Source organism: Ostrea edulis, chromosome 7 (assembly GCF_947568905.1).
Source record: "Ostrea edulis chromosome 7, xbOstEdul1.1, whole genome shotgun sequence".
NCBI classification, from domain to species: Eukaryota; Metazoa; Mollusca; class Bivalvia; order Ostreida; family Ostreidae; genus Ostrea; species Ostrea edulis.
The window spans coordinates 62,508,246-62,526,834 of record NC_079170.1 but is presented as its reverse complement, the minus strand read 5'-3'; the positions used below and the strand labels follow the sequence as shown (position 1 = coordinate 62,526,834).

At 35.4% G+C, this 18,589-nt stretch overlaps 1 protein-coding gene across 2 annotated transcripts; it reads left to right on the top strand.

Moving 5' to 3' along the window:
- Positions 1-3,557: 3,557 nt before the first annotated feature.
- Positions 3,558-17,263, top strand: LOC130048356 (uncharacterized). 2 transcript variants are annotated; one of them, XM_056144978.1, is made up of 5 exons: positions 3,595-3,734; positions 6,437-6,504; positions 7,054-7,166; positions 10,851-10,976; positions 11,245-17,263. In XM_056144978.1, the coding sequence occupies exons 3-5, from the start codon at positions 7,106-7,108 to the stop codon at positions 16,035-16,037; spliced, it is 4,980 nt and encodes a 1,659-aa protein (XP_056000953.1). In that variant the 5' UTR covers positions 3,595-3,734; positions 6,437-6,504; positions 7,054-7,105; the 3' UTR covers positions 16,038-17,263. The 2 variants fall into 2 exon arrangements, with proteins under 2 accessions (XP_056000952.1, XP_056000953.1); XM_056144977.1 differs by lacking the exon at positions 6,437-6,504 and having other exon boundaries at positions 3,558-3,734.
- The last annotated feature ends 1,326 nt before the right edge of the window (positions 17,264-18,589 follow it).

Here is an 18,589-nt window from a genome sequence, read left to right as displayed (position 1 = left end):
TTGAAATATTTATAGGTAGAGAGATCGCATGCAAATTTATATAAATAGTCATTGAAATATTGCAGAGAATCTAAGGGAATACTTTCATCTTGCCCTGCATGAGAAAACTGTACTGAAATTGCATAGTATATATACTTTCTTCTAAATCTTAAAGTTTTGATCCAACTTCTAACTATGCTTCTAAGCTTACATGTACAAATTTAACTGTTTTATTTTTACTCCCCTCTGTCTCTTAGGTATGCATATTTATTTATTCTATGTATATATCCATATTTTTATGTTTGTGTTGCAAACTGTTTTCAGTGCTGCATGAGCATCTTAATATAGCTAGTCCCTGTGTATATATATGCATGACTTGTGATGTCTGTATACATGTATGCGTCCTGTTTTATTTCAAATTTCTGTTTTTATGTCTATGCATGCAATTATATATCATTAGTGCTTTGTGGGTTTTTTTTAATGCTATATAGTCGGTTAAAGAGCTCTTAGCTCATGTTTATTGTTTACCTGTATATAGTTTCCGACTTTAAATAAAAATTACTTACTTACTTACTTAAAGGTACATATACAAGGCTAACGTGGCGCACAAACATGATAACAAATGGTAATACGAATCGCTGAAATCCACAGAATATTAACCGAAATTCACCGAACAAAAAAAAAAAAAGATAAATAAATCCACTATTAATCGACAACGTTCATTTTCTGGTTTCTATAGTAGATGCCCCCCCCCCTCCCCTCCCCTCCCTGTCCCTTTACATGCAATGTACAAAGTAAGATATAGTTGGCCGGCCGCCTCCCCAGTTTCGAATTGAAGTGATGAATTCTTTAATACATGTTATGAAGGACGACCCCCCCCCCCCCCTTCCACACACACACGCGATTTACGATTTTTAAAAGATTTTAAAATTTGGATAAGATGACATCTTTCAGGTTTTAAAGTCATTCTTTATTCAAAATAGAATAGAATAGATTTACTGAAACCAATTTGGAGCCCTTGGGGGCATACTTGTAAGCACAGAGCAACATACGTAAGAAAAATTGATAGCAGCAACATATCCACATAAAATAGAAAAAGAAACTGACTACAGCAGATTAATGTTTATATTAGACATACAGAAGTTGGGGATTATCTGTATACGGTAAATATTTATATTAGACATACAGAAGATTATATAACAGTTGCGAATTATCTGTATACAGTGAATGTTTATATTAGACATACAGAAGATTATAGCAGTTACGGATTATCTGTATACAGTGAATGTTTATATTAGACATACAGAAGATTATAGCAGTTACGGATTATCTGTATACAGTGAATGTTTATATTAGACATACAGAAGATTATAGCAGTTGGGGATTATCTGTATACAGTAAATGTTTATATTAGACATACAGAAGATTATAACAGTTGGGGATTATTTGTATACAGTAAATGTTTATATTAGACATACAGAAGATTATAACAGTTGGGGATTATCTGTATACAGTGAATGTTTATATTAGACATACAAAAGATTATAGCAGTTACGGATTATCTGTATACAGTGAATGTTTATATTAGACATACAGAAGATTATAGCAGTTGGGGATTATCTGTATACAGTGAATGTTTATATTAGACATACAGAAGATTATAGCAGTTGGGGATTATCTGTATACAGTAAATGTTTATATTAGACATACAGAAGATTATAACAGTTACGGATTATCTGTACACAGTGAATGTTTATATTAGACATACAGAAGATTATAGCAGTTACGGATTATCTGTATACAGTGAATGTTTATATTAGACATACAGAAGATTATAACAGTTACGGATTATCTCTATACGGTAAATGTTTGTAAGACATATACATGTGATTGATATACGTACATACAAGAACCTGTAACATGTACACTTGTACTTCAGTATTAATATCAAATTACTCGTTTACATTCGTTTGGTTCTTTTTAAGGTTACATAATGCAATTTAAATGAAATTGAATTTACTTAAATCATGACCTTAGTGTCCTAGATGAATGGTAAAAAAGGGGGTTGTTAAAGTTTAATCCCTCTATATCTAAAGCTGTACTTTTTTCATTGAATAAGAACATTGATCCTCCGAAATTATTTTTTGAAGATTGTCAGTTGGAGTATGTGCCATTGCATAGACTAAGATTGTTTATTTCATGGGATTTGGGTTGGTCCCAGTACATAAATAAAATAACAAGTACGATTTACAAAAACATAGCTCCTCTTAAAAAATTAAAATTCACATTAGGAAGAAACACTCTTTCAAAAACGTACACTACTTTCATAAGACCAGCTTTAGAATATGCCCCTGTTGTTTGTGATGGATGTAGCTCATATGACTGTGATCTGTTAGAAAAGGTCCCATTATGTGCAGCACGAATTATTACTGGGCTTCCTATGCTAGCCTCTAGAGATTCTCTATATTTAGAAACTGGTTTAGAATCTCTATCTTCTAGACGAACAAATGCTAAATTAGTTACCATGTACAAGATTCATAATAACAAAGTTCCACAATATCTAAAAGAAACAATACCTAGTAAAATAAACAATATGTCCACATATAATCTCCGTTATGGAGATACTATTTAATACCAATATGCAGACTGAAGTTTACAAAAAATCATTTGTACCAGACGCTGTATCAAAATGGAATTCTCTTAGTATCGAATCAAGACAGGCTTCTTCAACTAAACAGTTTCGTAAAAGTGTTAGCTCTAATATCAGCACTTAAAAAGTAAAAGTGTTAGCTCTAATATACGAACTTGGCTCTGATCCTTTTGTATATATTATATACAATAAAATACGTTCAAATCAAATAATAATGCAATATTTATTGTTTTAAAAATATTGATTAAAAAATTGCATGGGTTGATAAGCAACATATTCTAATTGGACATAATCCACATGTTTCTTTATTTGTTAAACTATAGAATTCTTATTAATTTCTAGTATTATCCTAAAAAAAAGTCATGTCTATTACCTTTATATAAGGGACATTCAACCAGTGAATCCATACACTCCATGTCGAACATTCTAAAAAAGTCTGTCATTTCTTTCAAGGGTGGTTTTCTGTCCTTTTGTGTTTGTATCCCCCCCCCATATCTTCCAATTCAGTTCTTAGATTATGTTCGCTTATTCTAAATTTACATGCATGTATAATTTTTCTTTGTTCAAAACTCTTTCAATTTTAAAACTTCATTTTATGTAGAAATATGTTGTAAGTTTACCCGACATACAACCCTCTTCTCTTTTCATAAACCAGTGTGGTATAGGAAATCCTCTTTCATATTCTTTCCAGTTGTATAGCTAGAATAACTCATAAAAGTAACCCCAGAATACTCTAAGCCCTGAAACCCCAGCTTAAAACTACCCCCACCCCACCCCTCGATCCACCACTGCTATGTGTTTGGAAATGTTGCTTTTGAAGGCGATTTATCTGTCCAAAACGTTTTTAAAAAGCGGTAATCGCCATATGTGCATTTTGAATTTATACAGTTTATCAAAACATTGATTATCATGTACTTGTCTAGGTACAAAAAGCGAGGTAACTCTATTTATAGAAATGACGATTCGCAACAATGGGGTACAGTACTTCTCACATACATGTTGGCAGGAAGTTGAAGAACATGCATTATGTAATTACAATTAGGATAGGCATTTCCGAGGCTTGTGATAGAGACTTCTTAAAACTTAGTCAAATCCATTAATTAAGGTAAGGTTGTTTGTTTTGTTTGGGTTTGGGGGGGGGGGGGGGGGGGGGTAATGAATATGGCATTGAATGATAGATCTACTTTTGGTTTGAAGTGTAATTTTACAAACGTGCCTATAGAGCAGAGAGTATTGTAACAGGTTTTTCGATCCTTTCAAGTAATAACAGGAACACCTGTTTGGGTTCTCGACAAGATATGAGTTACCAAATGCACGAATTGTCCATTGACGAAACCTTATAACAACAGTGTTTCACAATTTTAAGTAATATGCTATATAAAACATGAATACTATAATTTTACATAAATACTGATGTACAACCAATATACGATTATAGCATTACATGGGTGATCTATATCAAGGGAGATAACTCTATACCTGTATACATAAAAATCTTCTAGTCCTATAGACTAACTTCATCATAAAGCTTTACAATAATTGTCATTATAATATGTATTAACATTATTAATTATTGAATTGAATAAAAACCATGGTGAGCATACCATTCTATGGGAATAGGCTTGAGTGAACAATATTTACAGATGACACCAAACTGGTCTGATCTATAAATTAATTATGATATCTACAATATCTTGCAAGTCATAACACATACTTTTACTTTAAAATAATATCAGCGAGACAAATCATATATATATATTACTATCACAGATATTTACTTTACCTTAGTCTCACTCTCACTGATCATTTATTCCAGGAATGTGGCAACAAAAGGAATTTTATGCAAAATTACAGATTTAACATTTAGTAAAGGAATTATAGAATAACTAGTTTAGCATTAGTAATTCATTTAATAATGGTAATAAACTTACCATTCAAGAGGAAAAATGTCGGTCTATGTCTAATTGTCAAAATATGTCAGATCTACTGCAATCAACTCTCTTCTTCAAATACTGAATAAAGACTGACCACAAAGAACAGAACTCTTGGAGGGAAAATCTCCAAGACCAATCCAATGACATAAGACAAACTAAAACACCAATGAAATTAAAAGACATAAGGGACATTTGGTCAAAATATAATTATGTACCCCAGGCCATTACGTAAGGGTTAATGTACGAGTATCGCTCCATTGCTTTTAAGGAATGGAGTGATACGAGTACATTGACCCACTTAAAATCCACTGTAAACATTAATAAAAACTAAATTTTAATTTAATTTTAATCATGTCTTACGTTTTTCATTCTTTTGTTGCATGCATTTATATCTACTTGTATAAAGATTGACCTACTTTCCGAACTCTCCATTCCTGAAAAATAATGGAGTGTTCGAACAAAAGAATGACGTCATATGTGGATTTTAAAGTGGGAAAGTGACTAAATTTTATGCTTGACTGCATGTTTAAATTACATTACCTTGCATAAGCATTTTATTCATGTGTGTAAAAAAAAAAATGAACTGATTCTTTATACATATACCCATCATATCATACAATATACATGTATAATATGAGTCTGTCACATTATCTCCAGGGTATGGCAGACTAAAAGTATACAACTACGATCACCGGTAGCGGCCGTCAGTTTACACCAATGTTTTGAGTATAGAATGTACAATATTTCTTTGAAAATTTCCTGACCCGTACATTAAGTACATGCATAATGAGTGTCATTGCAGAATTCCATGTACACTGTATACCGGTACCTTGCACCTAAGCTATGCCGAATACGTGTAAAGGGTCAGTGAAAACTTCATGTACATTCTACACCTAAAGATTAAATATCGCTCTTATCCTTGCATTAGGATGCCGTGTATTCCCAGTTCACCCAGCTGCCCTGTTTATTCACACACACACACACACACACACACACACACACACACACACACACTGCTTTCACCATTCCATCCACAGTTTTCACTTCCTTCTGTACCAGTTTCCGTTTCTTCTCAGCTGAAGCAGTTCTCCATTTCGCTATTTGTGTGTGACATCAAACCCTGCCTTCCGACAGCCACTCTTCCAACTTTATCTCACTGTGCGTCAAGCGGGACTCTGTCTCATCTATGGTTTTCTTTGCTGACCACTTCCTCCCTGTCTTGATTTCTATTCTTACTGTTCGAAATTTATCATTCTTACTGTCCCGTAGCATCAGATGATGTTGTACTTTTGTCACCTTGAATTCCTCTGTGATAGATTTAAGAGGTAGTTGTAGCTTTGACCTACACTGTTAGAATTTATTGGTACACCAAGCCATCTCCTCAGGTATCCGTTTGCTATTGTTTCCATCTCCCTACCGCTGTCATTGGTACACCATACAGCAGCAGAGGCCAAAACAAAACAAAAACAAAAAAACCCGTGTGACTTTAGTAAGCCAAGGGTATACAAAATCGCATTTTTGACTTTATAAATGTACAGTTATGTATGAGTACAAGTTTTCCTCCCTACACTGCTGGCGACTGTCTCATAGCAATAGTTAGAAAAATTGACGCAGGTCTGTTGTTTTTATGAGGCGCCGTTTTGGTATTTCTGATATTACCTATTCGAATAGGTGATAATACTTTATAAATGAGTGGTATCACCTATTTAAATTGAATATAGGTGATATCACACATTTCTATAAGTGATATAGGTTATTGCGTCACCTAATCGAATAGAAAGAGTATGCGAAAATTAAAAAGCGCTGCAGTTCGCGATCGTATATCCTCGTGTATTAAATTTCATTTAATTTCTTTTCATTTTTTTCCATTTAGGTGGAATATTTTTGAAAGGGTAAAAAAAGTGGGGATTACATGTGAAAACCATAAAGTAAAAAATGCAGGTACTTCACCTACAACTTGTCATATCTTGACCTACAGTTTGTCATATCTCGACCTACATCTTGTCATATCTCAACCTACAGCATGTCATATCTCGCCTTGCAGCTTTTCACATCTCGACCTACAGTTTGAGATATCTCGACCTACAGTTTGTCACATCTCGACCTACAGCATGTCATATCTCGGCCTACAGCATGTCATATCTCGGCCTACAGCTTGCGATATCGCGACATACAGCTTCTCATACCTCGACCTACAGTTTGTCATATCTTGACCTGCAGATTGTCATATCTCGACCTACACCTTGTCATATATCGACAGAAGTGAAATATACTCCAGTAGAATGCAAAGACTGTATATATATAATATACCAAAAACAGTACTTAACGACCAATCCCATGATACACAGAAAACTTTATACCTGGCAAATAAAAATTTTACTGCATCAAAAGAGAGTGGTTTTTTCACGGTAGCCAGTCATGTTTTCAGACAATGTTTTCATGTTTTCAGACAATGTTTTCATGTTTTCAGACAATGTTTTCATTTTTCAGTTGTAAACTACCCGGGGTGTGTAATATAGATGCAGATTTTAGTTTATTGGAGATGGCAGAGAAAATCCGTCCGAAAAATGGTGGTCGTCGTGACCGGAAGAACAGGGACAGTGGTAAGTGTTTATCTGAGGAAATGTCATTCGTATACAACAGTATAGAGAGTAAACTTACAGAGAAATGTCATTCGTAGTCTCTACAACAGTATAGAGAGTAAACTTACAGAGAAATGTCATTCGTAGTCTCTACAACAGTATAGAGAGTAAACTTACAGAGAAATGTCATTCGTAGTCTCTACAACAGTATAGAGAGTAAACTTACAGAGAAATGTCATTCGTAGTCTCTACAACAGTATAGAGAGTAAACTTACAGAGAAATGTCATTCGTAGTCTCTACAACAGTATAGAGAGTAAACTTACAGAGAAATGTCATTCGTAGTCTCTACAACAGTATAGAGAGTAAACTTACAGAGAAATGTCATTCGTAGTCTCTACAACAGTATAGAGAGTAAACTTACAGAGAAATGTCATTCGTAGTCTCTACAACAGTATAGAGAGTAAACTTACAGAGAAATGTCATTCGTAGTCTCTACAACAGTATAGAGAGTAAACTTACAGAGAAATGTCATTCGTAGTCTCTACAACAGTATAGAGAGTAAACTTACAGAGAAATGTCATTCGTAGTCTCTACAACAGTATAGAGAGTAAACTTACAGAGAAATGTCATTCGTAGTCTCTACAACAGTATAGAGAGTAAACTTACAGAGAAATGTCATTCGTAGTCTCTACAACAGTATAGAGAGTAAACTTACAGAGAAATGTCATTCGTAGTCTCTACAACAGTATAGAGAGTAAACTTACAGAGAAATGTCATTCGTAGTCTCTACAACAGTATAGAGAGTAAACTTACAGAGAAATGTCATTCGTAGTCTCTACAACAGTATAGAGAGTAAACTTACAGAGAAATGTCATTCGTAGTCTCTACAACAGTATAGAGAGTAAACTTACAGAGAAATGTCATTCGTAGTCTCTACAACAGTATAGAGAGTAAACTTACAGAGAAATGTCATTCGTAGTCTCTACAACAGTATAGAGAGTAAACTTACAGAGAAATGTCATTCGTAGTCTCTACAACAGTATAGAGAGTAAACTTACAGAGGTTCAAACTATTTACAAAGAGATGGGACTCATTGTTGTAGTATTAACACCCCTCCCCCATCTCCCTGTCTGCAGGGCCATGATTTATTATTGTCAGAAAGTTCGTGCATGTTATCATGGATTATTTATTTACATTAATCACTTTCTCCTTTGAATTTAACTCTATGTAGACGAACATGTGTTTCCCTTTCCCTTGAATGCTTTATGTTTTAGATTAATGCAACAAATTGAAAATGCCGAAAGTGAAAAATGAGCTAACCTCTTTTATCTGTGAATATACATGTAATTGGCATAATTTGACAGATTTGCTTGTACAATTTTTATGATCAATAATAGTGTTATGATAGAAGTGTACAATGCAATGTGCAATGTCTGTCTTTACCTTTTCATTGTTCTTTTTTTATGGTGTCATGCATAGAATGTACACGTATTTGCGTAGTATTTATCCGGTTATAAATAAAATACATCAAAATTAAAAAAAAAAATTCACAAAAACACATAGACAAGAAATACTCACTTCAGTCAATGGTTTGATAGAGCTAAACATTCTATAAATGTTCTATATACATATGGATTGATGTTGACATCATTTAGAAACGAGAGGGCTGTGGTCCACAACACTCACCTAGACAGTTGCATTTCCCTCTGTAAACATTAAATACACATTATGGCTTCATCCTGCTATCATAGTTGTGGTTAATCGAATGTACACTACAAGGAAATGTCATATTTATTTGCCATATCGTATTCTTGTGGTTTCATCATCAATGTCATTATCAAAGAATATATATATATAAACTTGAAATCCTTTTTTTGACACTGACTATACCTCAGGGGGCATGTCGTATGTCGTAGATGTTCATATTAATCATATAATACTAGTATATCAGTATACTTGCATGTACATATACCAGCTTACAACATTACAGTTAAAAAGAAGAATCGTGGTTGTGTTTTTCCCTGGGGATGATGGTGTGGACAATTTTGAATCTACACTACAGGAACATGCTTATGTATTAAAATGACAAAGTGCAACCTTGTAGTTCTTGAGAATACTGCCATTAAGTAATTCTTCTCCCATTAGTAACTTTGGCCATCTCTCGGGTGCAGCTGTTCTTTTTTGGTTTTACTAACATTTCATGGAACACCTTGGACGATTATGATTGGTTGTTTTCAATTTTTCAATTTTCGAACTTTTCCCTCGTATACTTTATTTGACAGATCTGTCTGTTACACGTAAATGTTTATTAGCCGAGTTGCAACGAAGTTGAACTCGTCTATTGGTTTGGTGATGCGGGCGGGCGGGTGGGTGGATGGGCGTCAACAATTGGTTTCTGGATGATAACTCAAAAAGTGTACAATCTAATCAAAGGAAACTTTGATATATTGTTGGGTACCAGATAAGGAAGACCCCTATTAATTTTGGAGAAAAATGGTCAAAGGTCAAGGTCACAGTGACCGAAAATAGAATGAAAATTTCAGAAAAATTTGGTTTCCGGATGATAACTCAGAAAGTTTAAATCCGAATCAAATGATACTTAAAGATATTGTTATGTACCAGGTAAGGAAGACCTCTATTGATTTTGGAGAAAATATGTCAAAGGTCAAAGTCACAGTGACCGAAAATAGATTTAAAATTCCAAAAAAATTTGATTTCAGAAGGATAACTCGAAATTTTTTAATTTGAATCAAATAAAACTTGGATATATTGTTGAATACCAGCAAAGCAAGGCCCCTATTGATTTTGGAGAACAAAGGTCAAGGTCACAGTGACCGAAAATAAATAGAAAACTTCAGACAAATATGGTTTCTGGACAGTAAATCGAAAAGTTTAAAACTGAATCAAATGAAACTTGGTTATATTGTTGGATAGCAGGTTAGGAAGACCCCATGCAACTCGGCTCATGCACCTCTGGGTGCATATATTGATTTTTTTGAATAGGATTGACAACTACTGAAGGAAATACAATGTGAGAAACAGGTCCTATAACATGTGCTATTTAGTAACCAGTTTTTTTCTCAAACTCTCGTTCCTTTATTTTGTTTTTATTTTTAAGAGACACATGCACTCGACAAGTTTTGTTTCTTGCAATTTAGAGAATCAAGAAACTGGGTACACTTGTACTGATTATGGAACTCGTATTTCTTTTCGGTCCCGTTTAAGCTTTTGAAGTACTATTGTAGCTCCACAATGGCCGCGAAACTCATGGTTTGATCAAACTTGAAATTTCATGTATCAAGTCTTGACTTTTCTGATGCAGCAGTGGTTCTAAGATATTACCATATTTTCACATTTTCTTAACTATCTCCACATGGAAGGACTGCTCCTTCATGTGGACATGAAACCCCTTTACACCATGATCAGACTGGTTAAAATGGTCCATTTTAAAAAGAAGTAACTATTTTGAACGTTTTCGGAATTATACGGCAGACAGACGATGCACAAACTTAGTTCAGAAAAGTTTACTTGAGCTCAACTGAGCTAAAATTGAAATTATTCTTATTTTAGCCCATGAAGTTGCTAGTAGTTTGTATCAACATTGTAGGATTCTGTTTTCTTGAAAACAATTCTAGTATTTATATTGCATCTACAATTCGTTGAAAATTAGGGATCGGAACATTTTTCATTTCTATACTTTTCAGACAGCAGAGCTAGGTCCCAAGATACCACCATTAACATCTACCACACAGAACAACATGGTGATAACAACGCTGTTTTTATGTCTCCCTCGTCCTCTGGCAGTGGAATGGCAGGGCTTTTATCCTCGGGTTTGTCCCTAACTTTGCATCGTTCTGAAGCACCCATCTACTTACATAATGTTGTTAGATATGGGTGGAGATTTACAGCTTTAGATCAAAATGTATTTCATGTAGACTAGGTACTGAAAACGTCGAGTCTATTGTGGCAATATTGGTGTCTTTGAATTATTTCCGTTTGTTTAATGGAGAATTTACCACATCATTTTCGTAAGATGCGTAAAGTAATGGCCATCTATTTCACCTCTGAAACAATGGTTTTGTTTTCTTTATTTTTCAGACAATCCCTCTACGAAAAAGAATTTGCTAATAGGTATGGTTAACAGCATAATCAATCCGCAAAACATTGGAAAGCCACCATATATGTCAGTCCAAGAATTTAGAGTGAAATTCAAAGACACATACAAGGAAAGGTTTGAAGAAATGTCAGGTTCTAACATTTCCAAGTTTGTTGATATAAATAAACATCAGTTTGAAACATGTGTGGACAACAATCAAAAAATGATGATAAGAGCAACAGTAAGGAAGGCGTCAAAGAAGAAAAAGAAGACACGAAGAGGTAATGTACCTGTAATGACTGAAGATATCTCTGAAGCCGAGTATGTGACTGCAGAGTCTGAACATTGCTCGGAGGATTCATCTGAAGAAGATTCACCACACGATGATGCATACTTAGTATCCTGCAGAGAAAGAACAGGCCAGATATCAAGTGAGAACTCTGATAGCGATGATTATACCAAAACAGTGAAAGAGAGTGATCCTATGTACACAGAATGGAGACAGGCACGAAAACATCGCAGTCGAGCCTGTTCTTCTGACACTTTCTCGCAATCTCAACATCAGCAACATGCAGGACATCAAAAACAGTATCACAGAGCGATGTCAGAAGAGGAAAAGAGAGACCTACTCAGAAGACTTCTTCAAAGAAAAGCGTCTCATGATTTTATCATCAAGCAAACTGTTGTTGAATATAGAGACAATTCTTGTAATTTAGCCATTGATATTGTCAGTTTGTGGAATACAAATGCTCGTACGACTTCATATTTAGTAATAAGACTTGATGAGCAAGTAGATATGCAGTTATTAACTAAGTGTATCAGTTTAGATAATTTTACATCTTTACCTCAATACCAATACTTTGAAGTTGAATATATGAAGAGTCGGTATGGAATTTTTGAAATTCCTTCAAGTCACGGGGCTGGCCAACCAGTTATAACAAAAGTCAATATGAAGCATACTGAACCTTTGACGGCTAGTTGGGAAGGCAATCAGTTATGGATCAGGCAATCAACATCTTCACGGGCTCTTTCCCTATCAGATCCATTGCTTGCCATGATATATCAATGGTTTGCTGGTGCCCAGGATCCAAGCTATTCAACCAAACCAAAAAGTAATAGAAAGGAAGAAAGTCTTCCAGCCAATGGTAATCAGACAGAAAGCAAGGGATTAAACATTGAGAAAAACAGAAATGCATTGGAGAACTTCCGAACTGCTGTGAGAGGGTTTGCAAGGGGACAATATATACTTCTAGCTGGAAATATGCCTAAAGGACTGCAAAACATGGAGGCAATATCCAACGTACCTTGGATTTATGTGTTTGATTTTGATGTGACAAGTAGAGATTCAGGTCTTCTTTGTGTAAATGAAAATTTCATTAAGAAAAAAAGATCTCTTCATCTTACAAATTGGATGCAACCTCCAGCGGGAATATCTGAAAATGGAACATCATGGACATTTTTACGTGGAAGAAGAGACAATCCTGAAAGTGTCTTCAAAAACAACAATGACTTACGAGAATGGCTACAGAAAGTTAAAGGAAACATGGATTCACATATAGAGCAAATTCAGAGATATATTGAAGATTACACAGTGGTGACTGTGATAATGTTTTGGCCAGAAGAAGAAAATTTAACACAGTACATGCATAAATTTCTAACTCGACTCGATGAAGGTCTCGATCCGAAACCAAAAATAATATTATGCATTCCTGCTAAACCCGCAACTCACGTTGGAAATTCAATTCTTACAGTGTTGAAAAACGAACTGGGTGAGAATCTTACAATCATTGATTGTGAATTAAAACGTCTCTGTGGCTGTATCATTGATATTACCAAAGACCATCAAATTCCAGCAAACATAAAATACACTTTACCAACTGCTGATGATTTAAGTGATCCATCGATCGAAGACAGTGACGCTGCATGGCTTAGAGAAGAACTTGAAGTCTTGTATCTTTCAAATCCATACACAAAATGCAAACTAGATGTAAACGCTCTAGAAGAGGAAGGTGAATCTTTTTTTCGAGGAGGTTCCTTACACTGGTTTGCCTGGTACGAAGTGGGAGCTGGTCACTTTGACGCACAGCGTGATCTCATGATGGCCGTTAAGAGGGACATAAAGGTATTCATTGAGGAAAACAGATCAGGAGTGGTAACACTTTATCATGCACCGGGCTCTGGAGGAACGACCTTGGCCCAACGAATACTCTGGGATTTCCATACAGAGATTCCATGCGCTCATGTGAAATTGAGATCTACCTTACCAATAGGGACTCTCGTTGAGCGTATTGAAATGATATATGCAAAGACACACAGACCAGTCTTGTTGTTGCTTGATGGTGATGATGAAGTGAAAGTAAAACATCTAATTAGAACACTTAAAACCAACTACAGATGTTACATCATCATTTTGTACGTGAAACGGTATCCATACAAGCAACAGAAGAGTAATAAACTTTTTCTGCAAGGAACCGTTTCCAATCAAGAAGCAAAACGATTGGCACTGAAATTTAAGAATCAATGCAAAGATGATTCAAAGAAACAAGAACAATTGAACACATTATGTGAAGATGTAGGAAATGGAAGACAGCATCTTGTGTATGAATTTGGACTTGCAGCATACCTACATGAATTTAAAGGCATTGGCAAATACGTGAAAGGCTATTTATGGCCAGCAAAGAATAGCGATAAGGATGCATATTCTTTAGGAAGGAGGCTGCTATCGTATCTGGCCTTGGCTTACTATTATGGTCAGACTGCTTTACCTCTGCAGTTCTTCTGTGGCATGCTTCACAAACCCTCCAACTACATCATTGGCATTGAGGATCTGCCACAACCGGTCTCCCAGTTCATAGTGTTTGATAAAAACGAATGCAAATCAAATAATATACGAGTATGTCATTATCTTATAGCCAAGGAAATTCTGGAGCAGGTTCTTGGTAATGGTTCTGAGGAAAGAAGCTCACAGCTCTGTTTGTCAGCAAGGCAGAAACTGGCAGATTTCTGCGAAGAGTTTATTGACTATTCAAGCAAGAAAAGATTGAAACCAGGAAACATAGTTTATATTCTAACGAGGATTTTTATTTTTCGGGACAACAAAGATATGGGCGATAATGCAGAACAAATTCGGAAAAAACCCGTTCTTTCCAAACTTATGTCTGATATTAGTTCGAGGGGACCACTCTTTACGGAACGTCTGAATGTTCTCAAAAAATTAACGGAAGCCTTCCCCAATGATCAAAATTTTCATGCACACCTTGGTCGCTTTTATGCATATTGTCGACCGAATGAAGACGACGAAGCTGAAAAATGTCTGCAAAGAGCTACGGATATATGTGAGAAACAAATTGGAAATAAAAGAAAAGATGAATTGGATGAGAAACTTTTGCAATCATTGATGCATGTGTATCATATGTATGGAACAATATTGCAGAAGAGGATTGCTAGGTACACTGGGCAGTCCCCAACAGATGAACCAGACATTAAAACGATGGAGGGGGAGTTTGACGAGAGACTACAAGAACTTATTCGTATAGCTAAATCGTCTTGTGAATATTTCAAGAAATGTAGACTTTACACACCCGATGGCCAGGAATCATGCTATGGGTTTGTTGGTGAGATAACGGTTCGTCTGCAGATCTGTGATTTTATCGAAAGAAATTTCGATGAGGAGAATGACTCATCAGGAATAAAGGCATATCTTTCCTCAAGTGAAACGAAACATTGTACTGGGAGGAAATTTGTGAAGAAAAGTATTTACTGTGTAGACAATTTGCTCATGGAGTGTTTCTACACGTTAGAAGATGATGATATCGACCACTCCGTACAAAAAGTCATATTTTGGTATAACCATCTTTTCAGTAAGCATGCTGTGAATTTAGAAGACATTGCAGAAGGAGACGATATCCATGCGTACAGACTTCAGATAGCGGCAAAGAAACTGAAGTATAGTTGTGGGGAATCAAATTTAGCCATGCTTGAAAAAGTAAGCAAGGAAGAAGACATAACTGCGATCGTTCAGTTGTACGAAACAATATTCAGGGAAACTGTATCCATTGAAAGTAAATCTGTATTGGATAGAGATTACACGGAATGGATATTTGCTGTAAGGCATAGACTGTTTCCTCCAATATACCCCATTGAGTCAGTATTAGAATACGTCCGCAGGTGGCATGATGCTTTACATTCTCCGATGTCAAAATTTTATTTATTTATTTTGACAAGTCTGCTTGGGTTTGGCAAGAACAACACAAAAGGAAGCAGTGAATTTTTATCAGAAGCAAACATTCTAAAGAAGGAGATGGAGAAAGTGAGCAAGTACGTTTTGAAGCCAAAATATCCACGAGAATGGCTGCGAAAAGACGGAGAAGGAATTAAAACGTTAGAACCAGGTACACGGTTTTTAGGGTATGTTATAGATGATCGTAACCTCAAAGAAGATATATATCAAACGCTCAGAATTTGTAAAGGCACCATTTGTGGTCCAAACAACAAGAAACTAGGAGGATTCATTTCACTAGATCTCGGCAACAATGTAGTTCCAGTGAGGGTCTTCTACATTCCTAACAAAGCAAACTTAGCGAGCACTGCTCATGCCGAAAAACGGGTTGAATTCATTCTGGGGTTTAGCTTGCATCATGGTTGGGAAGCATTTAATGTACGTCTTCTCAAAAAGCACCAGTGTCCCAAGCCGCGATGCAATGCTCATGTAGAGGTCACCAGTGTGGACGAGAGTGTGAAATGTCCAGGCTGTCAAAGGACCATCTACAGGGATGAATTTACAGAGGTGTCATAATGAAGGAGGAAGTTCTTCACTCGTAGAACTATTTGGTTTTTTAACCTCAGTAGATGAGCGTGGATATTGATCAGCAGCAGTTCTACATGTGTATGTACCTTAGTACTCGGTTTACTAGTGTTATCATTTAAACAACAATTGCTGATTCAGAGAACGATGGTTTCTAAATTAATACATACAATACATGCATTTAATTGTTTTGGTTATGTAATATATTGTTATTGATGAAGTAATTCAATCAGATATTCATCAATTATGCTATGTCCTAATGAAAACCATTTTACTGGGATCATTTTAGAAATACATCGTGAACAGTACTATTTCACTGTATTTCCTTTTTGAAATGTTTTTATACATGCATTCATATTGGACTACACGTATATCGGGTATTTTCTTCGATTATCCATACGATATTGCAAAATCATTTATATACATGTATATGTATGTATAAGTATGTACATGTATAGGTGTAATGCAACGACAGAAACAATTTACTACTTCTTAGGTATTCCATGAGAGGGTATTGTAGTCGCCCACTCGAACACATAGTTTTTCTCTGGCTTCCTTCTATAACAATGACCATTTCGCGCCATTGTTTGAACCGACGAGGAGAATTGATAGAAGTTGTAGAATTGTTTGTTAATCGTCGTAAAATAAAGTTTAAACTATCTTTAAGGGATCAAATTGCATGGGGGGAAAATCAACCGTATAAAATTCCCGTTATACAGTAGCGTGATCATCTGTTTAGCACATCTTTGAAATGCATTCGATCGTGTTGTAATTGGTGTTGACAATTTATTTCCATGTATTGCTTTGTATGCATATGTCATATCACATGTATGTTCTCTGTTTTCATTAAAAAGTACAGTGAAAATTGCCTAATTCAACACCTGTGCAATCCGTTTCACTGGGAATTCCGACCTTTATTTTCATTCTAAATGTTCTTACAATGTGTATTCGGACACGCTGTGTATTCTGACAAAACAATGATCTCCCAATGTATGTCGGATTATACAGGTTTCACTGTACATAGGTCATTACAATAATAGACCTGAACGCGACACAGTCCATATGTTATCTTTTAGGCAGTTTACAGATTCTCCGATTAAGTCTAGAAGTTCTGATGTACCGGTGTAACAAATTTACGTACTTTGTAACACATCTCTTTAATTATACCCAATTCACGATGGGTATGAAAAGTATAAAAACAATTTTTGAATTTACAATCTGTTTTTATTATGTTTTGTTATTTTACGTGATATGGCATGTTACAGTCAAATCTCCCCCATCGTTGGATACTCCCAGTTGTTCCTGTCTCCTCGTCAGCAGGTCCATTCATATCAATTCGCTCGTTCTTACGTTTTACGGTGCTACCTTTGAACGAGCGCAGCTACGTACATATTTTGTAATGTCCATACTTTGATCAGCAATTTAAGGTAATTCCCCAGACCACGTCAAATAACATTAGAAACGTTATTCACGAGTCACGAACGTTATCACACATTCAACGAACCCGATGGCATTTTGGTGAATTTTGTAGACCATATTAAGACTGATTGTTTGAAAGCAAACAACAAAAATTTAGAATTAAAAAACAACAACATACAATTTAGAAAACAACAACATACAAATCGCAATAAAACAAACGAGCTGGTTTTATACAAGACAACGCTCGGGAGAGAAAATGCTTATAGTTATACATGTATACATCGCGAAGTCGTAAACTCTCCATACACATTGCGTTATGACACACAGTCGTTCAGTAATTCCCGTGAGATTTCTGCAAATATTACAGATTATGATGTTAAATCATGTTGCCAACTTTCAATGTATCTATTGTAGGCCATTTGTTTTGTGTGATTTCTGATCATTAATGATGGGTAGAAATATCGAATCTCCTATTCAACAAAATGCGAAATTTTTGTGTGCTACATATACTGACAGTCACATATTTTTGTTATGTTTTCCCTATAATTTATTTAAACCTGAAAGAATACGATCGATGTTGTCATGATCTTAATCAAATATATGCATAATCTAAAGCTATACTGACATTGCAATCCCCCTTGCAAATCATAGTTTTTATATTTATTTACACGACAAAAATCGCTTTCGAGGCCCTCCTAATTCATTATACATGTACAATGTATGTGTATATCTCTGTTGTGTCTAATGATTTCAGGGTGTTCAATTTAGATCATACGCTGACAGATTTGTCATATTTAGGCCCTATCTAGACTAGGCCTAGGTGTCGTAGGTTTGTGTTCTTGTACTACAGTATGGATCATGGGTGTTGTAATGTAATTTTCTTTCATCTAAAACTTTTCTGGCCGGACATGACCTTTACTGATGTTTTCATTAAAACGTCTCGGAATGTACGCGGTAGTTACATGTCGTTAAGACTCACATCGCATGGCTGTATCGTATTGTCAAAAACTACCAGGAACTAATAAATACCAAGGGGGCGAGGAATGCAGAATTCGGGTGTTTTAAAATATTCGAATTTCCCAAAATTTGTAACTTGAGCATAGGTTAGCATTCTCTGAATGAGC

Coding starts and splice junctions, on each gene's coding strand:
- LOC130048356 (XM_056144977.1), top strand. CDS start 7,106: ATGGCAGAGAAAATCCGTCCGAAAAATGGTGGTCGTCGTGACCGGAAG. Junction 7,167..10,850: donor CCGGAAGAACAGGGACAGTG/GTAAGTGTTTAT, acceptor TATACTTTTCAG/ACAGCAGAGCTAGGTCCCAA. Junction 10,977..11,244: donor GGCAGGGCTTTTATCCTCGG/GTTTGTCCCTAA, acceptor TTTATTTTTCAG/ACAATCCCTCTACGAAAAAG.